At 48.4% G+C, this 17306-nt stretch overlaps 1 protein-coding gene across 1 annotated transcript in view; it reads right to left on the minus strand.

The window, feature by feature from the left end:
- Positions 1-16197, minus strand: part of LOC139228706 (digestive cysteine proteinase 2-like) — a 98631-nt gene extending 82434 nt beyond the window's left edge. The window contains exon 1 of the mRNA XM_070859976.1: positions 15995-16197. Coding sequence (XP_070716077.1) covers positions 15995-16182 — 188 coding nt within the window. The 5' untranslated portion in view covers positions 16183-16197. The remainder of the gene's footprint in view (positions 1-15994) is intronic.
- Positions 16198-17306: the final 1109 nt, after the last annotated feature.

A 17306-nucleotide genomic window follows, 5' to 3' on the forward strand; every position in this document is an offset into this window, starting at 1 on the left:
CAGTATGCTCTGTCCTTCCCGACGTCGGTGGGTATAATATCTGTGTCGAGCCATGTGTATGCTGCTCGCCAGTTTGACGTGCTCACTGATTAGCTTGCTGAGCTCTTCAAAGGTTTTATCCGCCTGCTTCTTGGGTGCTAACAGGTCTTTCATGAGTGCATAAGTCTTAGATCCACAGCTGGTCAGTAGATGAGCCCTTTGCTTGTCGGCCGCTTCATCTCCCAGCTAGTCCTTCGTGACAAAGCTCTGCTGAAGCCTCTCAATGAAATCGTCCCAGTCCTCACCAACACAGTACCGTTCCTCTGTGCTACCGGTGGCCATCCTCGTGGGTCGTTGATTCCCTTTTCGCGTCGCCACTGTAAAGTCCTTACACAATACCACAAATCCACACGAGGCACATTCTATGGACAAGGTCACTCTGTGACCTGCACCTTTATTCACAGGACCTAGAAGTGATGACCCTGCATGGGACCTTCTTTTATATACCTGGATGACCAGGTGAGGATTGTCTCCCACAAGTTCACCCTCTGTGGTCAATGTGTGCATTTCTCAAGTATATACAGTATTGCAGTGTTGTTACATGAAGGTTACATACATGACAGTCCAGCTGGGTGGGACTGCACTCGCCTGGACCCATTCTTATCTCTCTAATTGTTACCAGAGAATCACCTGCAATGGCTTCTCGTCCTGCCCCCGCATCGTTAACTCTGATGTTCCCCCAAGGATTAATCCTTGGTCCCCTCCTAATTCTCATCTACATGTTGCCCCTTAGCGACATCATCCGAAAACACAGCATCAGTTTTCACATGTACACTGATGACACCCAGTTCTACCTCACTACCACTTTTCTCGACCACTTCTCGGTCTCTAAATTGTCAGACTGCTTGTCCGACATCCCGAGCCCACACCCTCGAGGCCAACAGATCATGAGGAGCAGGAGATGCCGGCGCCTTCAATCACGCCCCCACCTTCTCTCCAAAACGAACACGTCAGCAGCGCTCCAGCTGCCCTCCTGCACAACGTTATGGAGAAGAGGTGGTTAGGGGCAGGGGCGTGGCTCACCATGGTGAAGGCAAACCCATGAAGAGGACGATAGACTTTACATCCGGGGGGGGGGGGGGAAAGAGAGGTGGTGGTAGTGGGTAGAGGGTTGGGTGTTGGTGGTGGATATGTTCTTTACTCCTCATTAAGTTGTGGCTGTTGTTTCACATGGGTCGTTGTCAATGTCACTTGACTGGTCTTGGAACAATTGTACATATGTTGGATTCAATTGTTTGCATGTTGTGTCACTTTGGCATGCTGCATTATTCAATACAGTCACATTGTTCACCATCTCTTGGTCAGTGTCTCATTTTTACATTATCTCGGGTGTATTCTGAGAAAAAGACAAATCCCTTTCAGGTGTACTGCTATACGAGGAATATCTTGCCCTCCACATATGATGCGACTGTTTACTGGGTCCTGTCATCAGGCGATTGCGACACAAGTAAGGGTCATCAATACAGGAAGGCTGCCATTCAATGAGAGACAGTTGCACTACTTGCAGGACACACATTAAGGCTTGCACTTCAGTCCACTTTTTCTTAGGTCCACCATCGCGGAGTCCCACCCCTGATATCACATGTTCCTCAGTGACCTTATATATCTTTTTCCATCTTCTATACTTGAGGTCATGCTGTTCTCACTATCACATGCTGCGACCTGCCAGAGCATTACATCTTCTCATTTTCACCTATTTATTCTGACAGAAGCTCAGACCATCTGTGCTCTCACATTCTCTCAATAACTCTGTTCTGCTTGCAATGGTCTAAAAGCTCTTGTAGGGCATCTCCATTGAGCCTTTACCATCTCTCGGAACTCATTGCCGCTTCCTCTACCACGCCTTCCCTTCAAAGGAATACTTTTCATTCTCAGGTCGATCAGATAAATAATTCTGAGCTTCTGATAATGGTGCAGCATATGGACGTTACCCGGGATGTGCAGCGCTTCAGCACTCTGAGCGATTCTCCCTGCTGCCTGATTTACAGCCAGCTCAGACTACCTTTTTGCCAGCAATCCTTCTGGGGGAAGGGAGCATGATCTTAGAGGATAACCTGTTTTTGAACCTCCGGCATGGGCCGGTGGCAGGAAGTTGTGCCGGCAGTACTTCACCGAGGAATCTCCCGCCAAGCGGGACCTGGGGAGCAGATGGGCGGTACATGAGGAATCGGTGAAAAAAAAGATTTTCCGGTCGGAACCTCGGCCAAGTTCCAGCCCAATTTCACAAACTGTCTTGGTGGGATTTGAACTCACACCACTGCATTATTCATTCAGGCCCCCAGATCAATTGTCCAGTACAGGTTGAACCTTCCTTATCCGGCACCTTTGGGACCTGGCCTGTGCCGAATAAGGGATTTTTCCAGCGAAAGGGAGGTCAGCCCGAGGGCAGGGTGAGGGGGGGGTAGTTGGCCCAAGGTCAGGGAGGGGGGGGAGGAGGTCTGTGCCCCGGCCAGGCCCGAAGTGTCGGCGGGCAGCGAAGTGTCGGCAGGCACCAGTGGGCCGAGTGTCGGCGGGCCCCGGTGGGCCAAGTGTCGGGGGACTGAGTGTCGGCAGTGGGCCACAGTGGGCCGAGTGTCGGGGGGCCGAGTATCGGCGGGCCAAGTGTCAGGGAGTCGAGTGTCAGCGGCCCCAAAGTCGAGGTGGAGGTCGGCTGCGTTCTGCGCATGCGACCCCGGCCACCAGAATCATGCCGGACAAGGTGTGGTGCCAGATAAGGGAGTCCCCGGATAAGGGCGGTCCAACCTGTAGCATAACCACTATAATATCGAACCTGTATCACACATCACACATCACAGTGGTAAATTAGGGAGGGTTTAAACTGGCATGGCAAGGGGATGGGAACCTGAGAGTAGACTTGGCAGGGAGAGAAGTAAAGCAGGAAATGGAAGGCAGAATATTAGTAAGCGAGTTTGGAAGGCAGAGGAAACAAAGGGCTGGATTTTCGGCTTCTCCGTTTTCGCGGTGAACACGGAGGCGGGGAGGAAAATTACCACCCAATTAGCGTTACCGATTAATTGGCTAACTTTCATCATTTCTGCTCTACGCCAGTAGTGCAGCGCGAAGGGAGGCGTTGAACTACTTTCGCGGCGCAAAAACGCATTCCTCGCCAACTTTAGTGCGGGGCCAGGAGCGCTCCGAGAGAGGCCTTGGGAGGGGGAAAAAAATTCCAAACAACATTCAAAAAACATTGCCAACACCCTTACCTCACAAATCGCTGCAAAAATATAAAAAAATAAATACTTTAACTTACCTTTTTTCCAGTTATCCAAGTCACCGCCGCCGACAGGGTGGTCACTGTGGGGCGCGTTTCGCGACGTACGGGTCAGGTGATTCTCCAACCTTCCAGGGGTGTCACGATGCGAGCCGTTGCACACCCGGCGCAGTTCTCCCCGGCGGTGCTTCTAAGTGCCGCCGCAAAACCTGAGCCAAGGATCGCAACTTGACGAAAAACAGCTGAACGCCCCATTTTTTGCCGCGGATTAAAACGCGGTGAAAACCGGGTTGCAAAGGACCCGAAAATCCAACCCAATGCCTAGAAAATAGATAACAAGGTAGTTTGGCAATACTAACTGGTATATACATTAATGCAAGAATTCTAGGGAATAAGACAGATGAGCTAAAGGCACAGATAGACACATGGGAGTATGATCTTATAGCCATTACTGAGACATGGCTGAAAGAAGGGCAGGAATGGCAGCTCAACATTCCAGGTTACAAGGTTTTCAGTCGAGATAGAGAGAGGTTAAAAATGGAGGTGGGTATTGGTTAAAGATGCAATTGCAGCTGTGAGAAGGGATGATATAAGAACATAAGAAATAGGAACAAGAGTAGGCCATACGGCCCCTCAAGCTGCTCCGCCATTCAATAAGACCATGGCTAATCTGATCATTCGAAGGGTCATCAAATGAGGCCATATGGGTTGAACTAAAGAACAATAAAGGGACGAGCACAATGTTGGGAGTTTACTATAGACCCCCAAACAGTCCGAAGGAGATAAAAGAGCAAATTTGTATGCAAATTTTTGCCAAGTGCAAAAACAATAGGGCAGTAATATTAGGGGATTCCAATTACCCGAATATTAACTGGGAAACTATCAGTGTGAAAGGTACAGAGGGCACAGAATTCTTGAATTGCATTCCGGAGAACATTTTTAGCCAATACGTAGTAAGCCCAACAAGAGGGAAGGCAGTTCTGGATTTAGTGTTCGGGAATGAAGCTGGGCAGGTGGAAGGAGTGTCAGTGGGAGAGCATTTTTGTGGTAGTGATCATAATTCAGTTAATGTTAACATAATTATAAATATGGGCTGAGAAAAAACAGGAGTAAGAGTTCTAAATTGGAGGGAGGCCAATTTTACTCAGCTGAGAAGTGATTTAGCAAAAGTGGACTGGAAAGAGTTACTTGAAGGTAAATCAGTGCCAGGGCAGTGGGAGGCATTCAAGAGGGAGGTACATGGAGTTCAGGGTCAACATGTTCCCACAAAGAAAAAGGGTAGAACTGCCAAATTTAGAACTCCTTGGATAACAAGGTGCATACAGGGTAAGATAAGGCAACAAAGGGAGGCCTATATCAGATATTGTGTGGTCAATACTGCAGAAAGCCTCAGAGTATAGAAAGCGCAGGGGTGAAATTAAGAAAGAAATTAGGAAAGCAAAAAGAGGGCATGAAAAAATACTGGCAAGAAGAATCAAAGAAAACACAAAGATGTTTTACCATCACATAAGAGCAAGAGGATAACTAAGGAAAGAGTAGGGTCTATGAGGGATGCGGAGGATGTGGGTAAGATACTTAATGAATACTTTGCGGCTGTCTTCACAAAAGAGGGCAACGATGCCGACATTGAAGTTCAGGAGGAAGATAGTGAGATATTGGACGGGATAAACATAGTAAGAGAGGAAGCACTAAGGGGTTTAGCATCTTTGAAAGTAGATGAATTGCCAGGACCAGATGAAATATATCCGAGGCTATTAAAAGAAGCAACAGAGGAAATTGCGGAGGCTCTGATCATCATTTTCCAATCCTGCCTGGCTACAGGAGTGGTGCCAGAGGATTGGAGAACTGCTAACGTGGTACCATTGTTTAAAAAGGGAGGAGGGATAAACTGAGCAATTACAGGCCAATTAGTTTAACCTCGGTGGCGGGCAAATTACTGGAATCAATTCTGAGGGACAGTATAAACCTTCATTTAGAAAAACACAGATTAATCAAGGATAGTCAGCATGGATTTGTTAAGGGAAGGTCATGTCTGACTAAATTGATTGAGTTGTTGGAGGAGGCAATAAGGAGGGTCGATAAGGGCAGTGCCTTTGATGTCGTTTACATGGATTTTAGCAAGACGTTTGACAAGGTCCAACATGGTAGGCTGATCAAAAGAGTAAAATCCCATGGGATCCAAGGAAGAGTGGCAAATTGGATCCAAAATTGGCTCAGTGGAAGGAAGCAAAGGGTAATGGTTGAGGGGGGCTTTTGTGACTGGAAGGCTGTTTCCAGTGGAGTTCCACAGGGCTCAGTAGTCGGTCCCTTACTTTTAGTAGTACATATTAAAGATAAAAGTTCATGGGGTTGGGGGTAGTATATTAGCATGGATAGAGGATTGGCTAACAAACAGAAAACAGAGAGTTGGGATAAATGGTTCATTCTCGGGTTGACAATCAGTAACTAATGGGGTGGCGCAGGGATCAGTGCTGGGACCCCAACAATTTACAATCTATATTAGCGACTTAGAAGAAAGGACTGAGTGTAACATAACCAAATTTGCTGATGATACAAAGATGGGAGGAAAAGCAATGTGTGAGGAGGACAAAAAATCTGCAAAAGGACATAGACAGGCTAATCGAGTGGGCAAAAATTTAGCAGTTGGAGTATAATGTTGGAATGTGTGAGGTCATGCACTTTGGAAGAAAAAATCAAAGAGCAAGTTATTATTTAAATGGAGAAAAATTGCAAAGTGCTGCAGTACAGCGGGACCTGGGGGTTTTGGTGCATGAAACACAAAAGGATAGTATGCAGATACAGCAAGTGATCAGGAAGGTCAATGGAATCTTAGCCTTTACTGCAAAGGGGATGCAGTATAAAAGCAGGGAAGTCTTGCTATAGTTATGCAGGGTATTGGTGAAGCCACACCTGGAATACTGCGTGCAGTTTTGGTTTCCATATTTACGAAAGGATATACTTGCTTTGGAGGCAGTTCAGAGAAGATTCACTAGGTTGATTCCGGAGATGAGTGGGTTGACTTATGAGGAAAGGTTGAGGAGGTTGGGCCTCTACTCATTGGAATTCAGAAGAATGAAAGGTGATCTTATCAAAATGTATAAGATTATGAGGGGGCTTGACAAGGTGGATGCAGAGAGGATGTTTCCACTGATAGGAGAGACTAGAACTATGGGGCATAATCTTAGAATAAGGGGCCGCCCATTTAAAACTGAGATGAGGAAGAATTTCTTCTCTCAGGGGGTTGTAAATCTGTGAAATTCGCTGCCTCAGAGAGCTGTGGAAGCTGGGACATTGAATAAATTTAAGACAAAGATGGACAATTTCTTAATCGATAAGGGATTAAGGGGTTATGGGGTGCAGGTAGGGAAGTGGACATGAGTCCATGATCGGATCAGCCATGATCCTATTAAGTGCGGAGCAGGCTCGAGGGGCTGTATGGCCTACTCCTGCTCATATTTCTTATGTTCTTATGATTTAGACTTAAATGTAGGGGGCATGATAAAGAAATGTGCAGATGATACAAAAATTGGCTATGTGGTTGACAGTGAGGAGGAAAGCTGTGGACAGCAGGAAGATATCGATGAACTGGTCAGTTGGGCAGAAAAGTGGCTAATGGAATTCAATCCAGAAAAGTGTGAGGTAATGCATCTGGGGAGGGGCAACAAGGCAAGGGAATACACAATAAATGGAACGATATTGAGAAGTGTGGAGAAACAGAGGAACCTTGGAGTATATGCCCACAGATCCTTAAAGATAGCAGGACAGGTCGATAAGTTACTTAAGAATCTTTATGGAATGCTTTCTTTTATTAGTCGAGGCATAGAATGCAAGAGCAGGCAAGTTAAGCTAGAACCGAATCCAACACTAGTTAGGCCACAGCTTGAGTACTGCATGCAGTTCTGGTCACTACATTACAGGAAGGATGTGATTGCACTCGAAAGGATGCAAAGGAGATTTACGAGGATGTTGCCAGGACTGGAAAATTTTAACTATGAGGAAAGATTTCATAGGCTGGGGTTGTTTTCCATCTAACAGAGGAGGCTAAGGGGAGATTTAATTGAGGTATATAAAATTATTTAGAGTCTAGATTGAGTGGCTAGGAAGGAGCTATTTCCCTAAGCAGAGGGGTCAATAACCAGGGGCATAGATTTAAAGTAGTTGGTAGAATGATTAGAGGGGAGATGAGGAAACATTTCTTCACTCAGAGGGTGGTGGGAGTCTGGAACTCACTGCCTGAAACCCTCATTATATTTAAAAAGTACTTGGATGTGCACTTAAAGAACCGTAATCGATAGGGCTACGGACCGAGAGCTGCAAGGTGGGATTAGCTTGGGTGGCTCATTTTCGACCGGCACGGACATGATGGGTCAAATGGCCTCCTTCTGTGTTGTATAGATTAGCTCATTCGTTTAGAAAACAACTTCAGAATAATTCCTTGGCTATAAAGTATGTTGGGCTGTTTCGAGGGCATGAAAGGTGCTATATAAATGCAAGTTCTTTCTTTCTAATTGGTTTCAATTGAGTAAAACTCTCACCATTCCATGTCCACTATTTTACATCTAAACCAAGGATGCTGAAATAAATCCAGTTACTGCACCTACCTCTTTATTATAAATGAGCGGCTGAAACCAGTTTTGGATTATGGATTAGATCCTTTGTCCAATCAGCATTTTTTCACCCCTGTTGTGTGCAGCTGTCTCCCAGAAATAAGGGATGAAAATAGACTCACAATTTGGGACAAAAAGTAATGAGCATCTATCCTGGCATCTGCTGTATTATTTCCTGTTATTTGGTAATGGAGCAGTGCTATGCTGAAACCTGACCAAATAAAGCTACATTATCTTGTCCATCTGATAATTACACATTGACTCAATTACCAGCAGTCAAAGCATCAGCTAGAATTGTTACCGTGGAGTCAAGTCAGGTGTGTGCAGGCAGCGTAGTGGGTCAGGAACGCGATGTTTTGAGCAGCGCATTGTTCAGAGCGACTTTAACTTAATGGCCCCCAAATGAAAGACTCGCTTGTGTTTCCCGGCCCAATTAAATGGAGCGGGTCTGATGACATCATCGATGATTCATTTCCAGTGCCGGTATTTAAACCAAGAACACAAGAACAGAAGAAATAGAAGCCTTGCACTCAACTCATTTGAAGGTTGCTCGAGGAGGGTGGAACCTGAAATACAAAGGTCTGAGTACTTATAAAGTAGCACGAATACACATTGTTATTATAACACTTCTAATTCATCTCTTTACTCTCCCGCAGGTCTATCAACTGCCCACCCCACTGTTCAGCCGGAGGAGGAAGACAACTCCTCAGAGGAACCTCCAGCCTCTGAGGGTCCACCGTCAGCAGACCCAAGTGCTCCCAGCAACAGCACAGACACATACCTCAGTGGGTCCTGTGCACCATCGAGTAGAATTGTCACCTGGTGTATCACAATTCACCAGTGAGCAAGAGCAGCTGGTGATGAAAGGGACAGCAGTGGAGACTCCTCGCCGGAGAGCATGGGATGCTTCAAGCTGTGCTGAGCTGCATGCAGACACAGCCTCGGGGGCCATCGAGAAAGAGGGTGATCCTGGAGAGGTAGCAACAATTGCATGAGGCTCTGGTATCTTTTGCAGCCGTGATGTTTGCACATGTGCAAGGAATGGAGGAGTCCATCTCCAACATGAGCAGCACCATATCGCAGGCGATGGTAACGATGTGCTGTTCCATGGAAAGGATGGCTGCCTGCAAAGAGTGGCAAATGCACCAGTCACAAGAGCACATGCTAGCTGTGGACAACAGATGGCAGGCACTCATAGACCTCCTCTCTAGGAGGGATATAAACATAAACATAGACTTGGACATTCATTGCCCCCCTGCTCTGCAGCAAGGTGCTCTCCAACTCCTCGCTGGCAGGGACGTGCAGGTGGCCCAGGAAAGGGATGATGGTGAGCGGGGCCATGGGAGTGGGGGCTCTTCTGAAAGTGCTCCCACTTCTCCCCTGTTGCCTCCCCTTCAGTCAGAGCCCCACATGGTTCCTCGGATCCTGATGGCCGAGTCTGCCCCTGCACAGTTACAGGAGGAGCAGACTTTGGCAGGTCTATCACGGACTCCAAAACCCAGAAGACATCTGCCAAAAGTGTCTAATGAGCTACAGCAGGGATGTGAGCAGCCTCCTCTACCTCTGCTGGAGCTGCAGGGGCTGCACCTCAGGGAAGCACTCGGAAAAGATAAAATGACACAAAAGTAGATGCACAAGGGTATACACATGGGTGTATAAAAAATGTTAAGTTTCAGTTATTTTGATGACATAAATGTTTTTCTTTGCACCACTTGCCAGTCTTGTCCATTTCTGCCTGCTAATTTGGAAGTGGCTTTGTCAGTTGGAGTGAATGGTGAGACATTACTTAACCTTGAACATTGGAGGTTTGGGGGAGAGGAATGACTCGGTCATTGTAAGGATGATTTATGGTGTTGTTGGGGGGTGGGGGAGGGCGGAGCTTATTACAGCATGTGTTAATCATGTGACTACATTGGAGTAAGTTAAGTAAATCTGGCCATGATGAGGTTATCCTGGGCCTTCTGGGCAGCAATGTGCACCGGTGCTGGTGCCATCTCCACCTCAGGTTCCTCCTCCTGCTCCTCGCCTTCCACCTGCTCCTCCTCAAGAGGCTGTGTGCTCTGCACCTTGCTCCTCCTGCAGCTCCAATCCGCACTGCTCAGCTATGTTGCACAGCACACGGCAAACGACGATGATTCTGGAGACCCTGGTTGGCGCGTACTGAAGGGCTCCTCCCGATCTGTCAAGGCATCTGAAGCACATCTTCAGCATGCCTACTGCTTGCTCTGTGACACATCTGATGGAGGTGTGGCTCTCATTATAACGCTCCTTGGCCTCAGTACTTGGCGTCTTCAAGGGTGTCATGAGCCATGCCTTCAGCAGGTAGCCCTTGGCTCCAAGCAGCCAGTCAGTAAGTCTGGAGGTGCACAGAGCGGAGGGAAGGTGGACTGCCCTAGCACGAAAATCATGACAGCTGCCAGGGAATCTGGCACACATGTGTATAATCATCTATTTACGGTCGCAGACAAGCTGCCTATTGAGGAAGTGGAAACCCTTGCGGTTCACAAACACTCATGGGTGATGAGGGGGTTCCTTCATGGCAGTCAAGGATACCTGCACTTGTGGGAAGTCAGTCAGGGCTGCAAAGCCGAACGCTCGCTTAGTAACACTGACCTCGTCAGTGGCAAAGTGAATATAATTGGATGACTTGTGAAACATGGCATCGGTCACCTGGGTGATGTATCGGTGGGCAGTCTACTGTGAGATCCTGCAAATGTCTGCTGCAGAATCCTGGAAGGAGCCTGAGGTGAAGAAGTTGAGGGCGGTGGTGACTTTGACAGCCCCAGGTAAGGAGTGTCTGCCAGGACCTCTGGGCAGCAGGTCTTGTTCCAGCAAGCTACAAATGCCTGCAATGACCTGACGCAATAGTCTGAGCTTCCTTTGGCATTGCTGCTCAGTCATGTTGAGAAAGCTCATCCTCTGCCTGTATACCCTGTGTTGGGGATATCGCCTCCGGGGCGCTGCAGCCCTGTGGTGGCCCCCTCTCTCCTGTGGAGCATCAGGTTGTTGAGGAGAAGGCTGCTGTTGTGGTTGTTGCTGTGGCTGGTGTTTGTGGTGGCTGACTTCTGAGGACCAAAGTGGGAAAGTATTAGCGGCACCTATGCTGATGTAGTAGATGGCAGGTAAAGTGGAGATCCGAGGGCCTATCCCTCAATGTTGTGATACTGAGTAGAAATGTTGTGAGAGTGGCTTCCGAGGTTTCAGAAATGATCTGCAAACTGCTGACACCCAAATCTGTGGACAAAATGGAGTGAGCAAGAGCCTTTCCAGAAGGCAAGTAATGAGATAAGGGGGGAGAAATTGGCCTGGTTTGTGACTCCTGTTAGCACCTGCAGGGGACAGTAACGGGTCGTTAAGGGGTTACTGACCGGGTGCGGTGGAATCACCGACACCCACTAACTTTCCCAGCGGTTTTGCGCTGGCGCTAAGACTTACCGCCTCAATCGCTTGCGACCCATAGTTTGTGACATCATCCAGTGCACAGCACCCCGTTACCGCCCCGGTTGTAATATTCGCTTCTGCCCCCTGAGGCAACGCCGGGCGTCAACAACCACAGTTGCAGGAGGCATTGTCACCTCGGCTGGCCGCTTGGGGAGCGCTAGTTAAAGGCAGTGATGGTCAGAATGTCCCTATTCTGGTGCCTCCTGCTTTCTTTTGGCCCCACAATTGTTCAGCCCTGCACTCTCTCAGACTTCATGGGGCTGGTATGCGCGTAGCACAGGTGCCATCATCCAACAGACACAGCCTGAGATATCATTCAATGCAGCATTGGCCCTTCTCTTTAAGGGAGCCTGTAAAACTGGCAGTGCTGCCCCGGACATTGCTCTGCACTCTGCCGATACTGCCCCTCTCACTCCCTTTAGCACTGTAAGGGAAGCATTTGATTTAGTACTCCACTTCCTCCTTGGAGCACTAAAGCGGAAGTTCCCGACAGAATCAAATCTTTACCGCCTGACGATACTTTTGCGGTCCCTGTAAAGTTATCGCCCCACACGGGGCAGTTTGGGCAGAGCGCTGAGCAATGTCCGGGCAGCACTGCCAGTTTTACAGACTCCTTCCCTCCCTGAAAGAAAAGGGCCAATGCTGCATTGAATGATCCTCAGGCTGTGTCTGTTAGATGACGGCACCTGCGCTAGCCCATAATGTTGCAGTATTTATGTGCTTTTTCCAGCTCTCTATGAATGAACTTGCCAACGGCCACGGAGCTTCTGCCTCCCCACAAGCAAGGTAACCAAGCTGTGTGAATCACGTGCTCCTGCAGTAAAAGTCAAAGATAGGTGTTAAAAACCCGCATAAGGGTCTCTCAACAAACATTTAGTGATGTCAATGAGGTCACCCGCCTCTGCCGATCAGGTCCGCGTCGCGCTTTCAAAGCCGCCCGAGTGAAATGCACGAGGGAGTGGGATACCGCCGGGTTCCCGACGTGCTCACTAATTCCGGGATTTTTATTTCCGTCCCATCCCCAAACCCACATGCTTGGCAACGGGAAAATTCCGCTCAGTTGACTCAAAGTTAACCAGCACTGTAACATCACTACGGTAACTGAGCAGAGAAAGAGATACATTTTCTCACCGTAGGCCTTTGTTGAATTAGCCACATTAACTTTTTATTCACAAGATGGAGTTCCACTTTAAGCAGAGGAACTTCCCAGGCACTGGGGAAGGAATGGAGGGAGCAGGCACCTGTCCAACTGTGGCAAATAATGAACAGAGACACCACAAAGCTTATTCAGTTGTGGTAAGGAACGAGAAAGACAAGATACGAATGTAGTCCTTGGATGTCTCATTAAGAAGCACAGGGATAGAGAGAGTGAGAAAGAAGGAGAAAAAGTGAGAAAGGCATTAAAAGGAAGAAGATTTGCTGTGCTGTTTGTATAACTTGTTTGAACGTTGCAGTGTGGGCTTTGTGCCTACCATAGTAACACACACCCAATCCCAACAAAGCTTCCAGACCTCACTATGTATTCACTCCAAGCTCCTGGCAGATAACTCACTAGTCACAGGGAGCTCACAAATTTGGGGACAGGATTTCTGATGTAGATGCCACTGTTTAAAGGGCTGAAGCTGCCGTTTAAAGAACAGGTCATTTCTTTCCAAGCAAATATTGGGAGGAGGATTTAGTTACTTGTTTGCTGTCTACAGATTTATAATGGAACATCAACATGGCAGAACCCTCGGGATTTCTGATTCTGCAATAGACCTGCTGGTGCAAGAAGTGGGGAATTGAAGTATCACAATTCAAGCAACTTCCCAATATTCTTAACATTAGTTCGTTATTATCTCTAACCACAATTTCCAAACATCCCCCATTTCTATTGCCAGATCTCTGTCAGTACTGTTCTGACCTCGATGTAACTATTGCAATCTCTGCCTGTAAACTTTGAGCTTCAAGTCACAAGCAAAATGAAAATAATAACTTTATAATCTCAGAATTCACACTGTCCATCAGAACACAGTAATCTTACTGTCCAATGATGTCACCAGCCTTTCTGCCCAAACTCAGTTATTCCCATTTATGCTGGTTTGCTAGCATTTCAAACATCACTAAAATCTATCTGCATCGTTCCTTTGTTTAAAATGTGTGTAAGATTACATTTAGTAAACGTATTACGCACCAAGTCTGGGCCGGATGAACTGGATTGACTCTCCTTCACTGGGCGAGCCATCGATCAGCGTTTCTCTGCCTATTTAATTGCATACAGCTGTCGGTTCTCCTTTTCTTCCACCTCGTGCATGCATAGAGCTTCCATAGGGCTGGCACCGATGCCTATTTTATTCAACCTGAATCAGCTGGGGCAGTCTGGCCTAGCTGATTGTGTGGCACTAACAAGGGCACTGGCGGACTGGGTGGTGTTGAACAGATGAGCTGTCGCCCTGAGGACAGCAAGTGCCTCACCCATAGAGCATAGGCCACTCACCTGGGACTGTGCCTCAGTACTCCTGTAATTATGCGTGAGAACAGATTGCAGGAGTGATTTGATGCTCTGGAAGCCTGTGTCGACATTACTCCCCAGAGCCAAGGTGGCAGCCACCTGAGCTTCCATGGCAGCAGTGTGAGTTACCATGGAAGCTGTCAGAGCTGTCACCAGTGTCTCCATTATGGCGGGTGCAACCCTCTTGTTCATGGACCTGAGCACTCTCCCTGTACTGGACAGCATGTTCTCCATGCTCTGTGTGAAGCCTCAACACAAGCTGGAGCTGGGCTCCTTCACACTCTGAGCGGTTGCTCCAAAGCAGAGTGTGTGAGAGTGAGAGGGAGGAGGTGTAGTGAAGTGTGATGCAGTGATTGTTGGACAGTGAAGAGAAGTGGGAGGAAGGGAGTACTGTGTGTAGCTGGAGGTGGTGGAGGCATAAACAGAGAGTAATAGAGCAGGCTTTCTACTTGACAACTCTAGTGAGATCATTGAACGTTTACCTGCATTGCAGCCATATCCTGGGATCGAAGCTTTTGACATTCACTAGCTCTGCAGCCTCTTCCCATTGGTGGTTCAGATGTTGACTGGAGGGCCTACAGCCCCAGCTGTCCATGGCCTGTTCCAGGGTCTCTAAGGTACCATCGTAAAATCTGGAAGCCATGTAAGCCCTTCTTGTAGCCATTTCTTTCTTCAGAAGTGTTCCTTCCTGTCTGCAGCCAGAGTGCAGCTACCCTTTAAGTGGTGCTGACTGCCTTTACGTGGTGTCGGTGAAGCCCAATTTTCTTTCCCTCCTCCCCCACCATCCCGTGCAGCTAATGAATAGACTTAGTAGTGCTGGCTAAATGCCTGCACGTGATAGTGAGGTCCCAGCATCAATTCCACGTGCAAGCTGATGTTCTGCTCAATGATGTTCCTGGTGGTGGCATGGCTCTCATTATATGAGTGCTGGGCACAAGTGTTGGGGTTTCGGAGGGGAGTCATGAGCCAGGTGGAGAGCATATAGCCCTTGTCTCCGAGTAGCCAGCCATGAGCTTGATGTGGTGGGTGGAAGAGAGCTGGCACACCGGTCTGGCGCACAATGAATGCATTGTGCCTGCTGCCAGGATAGCGGGCATTGACGGTGAGGATTCTGCGTGTGTGGTCGCAGTCCAACTGCACATTCAGTTAGTGGTAGCCCTTGTGGTTACGGAATATCTCGGGATTGTGATGCAGTGCCCACAAAGCGACGTGGGTGCACTCAATGGCACCCTGCAGCATGGGGAGGCCCGCTATCTTGGCAAAGTCACATGCACACTCCAGTTGCTTCGCTCTGCTCATGGAGAAAGAATAGTATACCCTTCTCCTTCTCTGCAGAGCATCTGTGACCTCGCGGATGGAGCAATGGATGGCAACCAGCGAGATGTTGGAGATGTTTCCTGTGTCACACTGGCAGGTTCTGCTGGCGTAGAAATTTAGCGCAATGGTGACCTTGCCTGCCACTGAGAGAGCTGTCCTCACCCTGGTCTGAAGCTCAAGGTCTGGTTGTAGGAGATGGCAGAGCTCTTTGACCATGTCCTTGCTGAAGCGCAGCCTTCGAACACACTGTTCCTCAGTGAAACTTATGTAGGAGAACTGCTGGTGGAATACCCTGGGAGGGTAAGGCCTCCTGTTGACAACCCTGTTTGGTCTCCTCCCTCTGGTCACATTTTGCTGCCTTTCTCTCTGCCTTTCTCGTGATGTCGGGAGCAGGAGGTTGAGTGCCAACACAGCCCTCATGAAATGATATAATGTCATTTCAAATATTCCCTCAGTGAAAGTCACAAATGTTTAACAGCCAGAACACTCCTTCAACTGAAAATCACGGAGATCTGTCAAAAAGCCTGTCTGCCTCTGTGGAAGTAAGCTGCAAACAGTATTGGGCAGCTAAAATTTTTCACAAAGCTGGTGCCATTTAAATAGCGCTCCTGCGGCCGACTCCAGATTGAAACTTGACAGCTGAAGCTGTCATTGTCAGCACGAGGCAGGAACACAGAGGGCGAGATCGAATTTAGCTTCCGCGGCAGTAACGGGGTGCTGCGCACAGCGATGACATCATCATCGCCAGGCGCAGCCGAGCGGGACGCTACCTGTTAGCGCTGCCGCAAAGCCTCTGCCCAATTTAACGGACCGTGCGGATCAGGTGGACGGCCGCTACCGGGGCAATAATTAAACGCAAGGTGGCCGAGGTAAGGAAAAAAAAGGTACCTCTTTTCTTTGCGATGCTGCTGCGTTTTCTTCGCGGGGCCCTGGCGTCGATCACACAGCCCGGCTCTCCTCTTGTCCCGGGCTGATTTCGCGGCACCCTCGCTCCCTAGGTGGTCCGGGTAGGTCCTTTTGAATTTGCAGAGCCTGCAGCGTGGGCCCTTCCCTTTTAAGGGAGGGAAAGGCTCCATGGCCACGGCAGCGCTGCAAAGTGTGCAGCGTTACTGAGGCATCCGCCCCGTTAGCGTTCCTCCCGGAGCACTAATCCAAATTTTCTGAGGGGGGGAAACTTTAGCGCCTGGCGCCATGTTTCCCGCCTCTCAAATGTTACCGCCCCCAATGAATTTCTCCTCCCTGGACTCTTTTCATTGGAACAAACAGGGTTAAAAGAATTGGAGGGAAACAACTGACAAGGATAGGGAATTGGTTAGGAGATAGGAAACAGTGAGTGGGGATAATGGATATGTACTCCAATTGGCAGAATGTTACTTGTGGTGTCTCCCGGGGATCTGTATTGGGGCCTCAGCTTTTCATTCGTGTCAGCTGTGGCTCAGTGGGTAGCACTCTCTCGGTGGGAGGGGCTAGGAGTGAGCAGGTGCTGCTGGGCGCTTGATTACTGCAGGGATTTGGAGTGAGTTTGTAAAAAGTTGGTGGTGGGTTTTTCGGTTGTTTACTTTCAGGTTTTAGGGTCTTTCTGGCCCATAAACAGCAGCCGGGCCCAGAATGCCAGGCACCTCAGAGGACAATGTTCCCAAAATGAACTTAATCAGGGGAGTAAATGTTGGATGAAGGTAGAATAAAAGGCCCAAAGATTTGGGTCGGGACCCCAGGAGTTTTGGAAAAGAAAACACAGCGGTGATTTAGTGCGAGGATAAGGAGATACGAGCTTGGGATATTATCCAGGCGGTACATGTGGACTGCAGCGAGGGAAGTTGCTTTGCCTGCCGACCAAAGCCGAATGTTGGCTTCGAAGTGAGGGTCAGTGGCAGAGGAGGAGGTGGAAAGACTTTTACTGAGTTTGAAGGTTGGTGATAAGTTCTTGGATGTATCTTTGCTGTATTCCAAAGAGGTGTTGGTCTCATTCTTAAACCTTCCAGTTTATATTGAGAACAATGAGTGAATTTAAAAATTGGATGCGTGGGATGTTAAAATTTGCTCAGCAATAAAGAGGAGATACTATCCAGGAACGCGGGTAGCAGGTGGAACCCGTTACGTAAAGCTGCGGTTCCCAGAGGGGGTGAAGTCATTGCCGTACAGCATGAAATTCGAGACAATGCAAGGAGTGCAGTCCTGCATGATAACCAGGTTTGCTATT

This window comes from Pristiophorus japonicus, chromosome 18 (genome assembly GCF_044704955.1).
Source record: "Pristiophorus japonicus isolate sPriJap1 chromosome 18, sPriJap1.hap1, whole genome shotgun sequence".
Classification (NCBI taxonomy): domain Eukaryota; kingdom Metazoa; phylum Chordata; class Chondrichthyes; family Pristiophoridae; genus Pristiophorus; species Pristiophorus japonicus.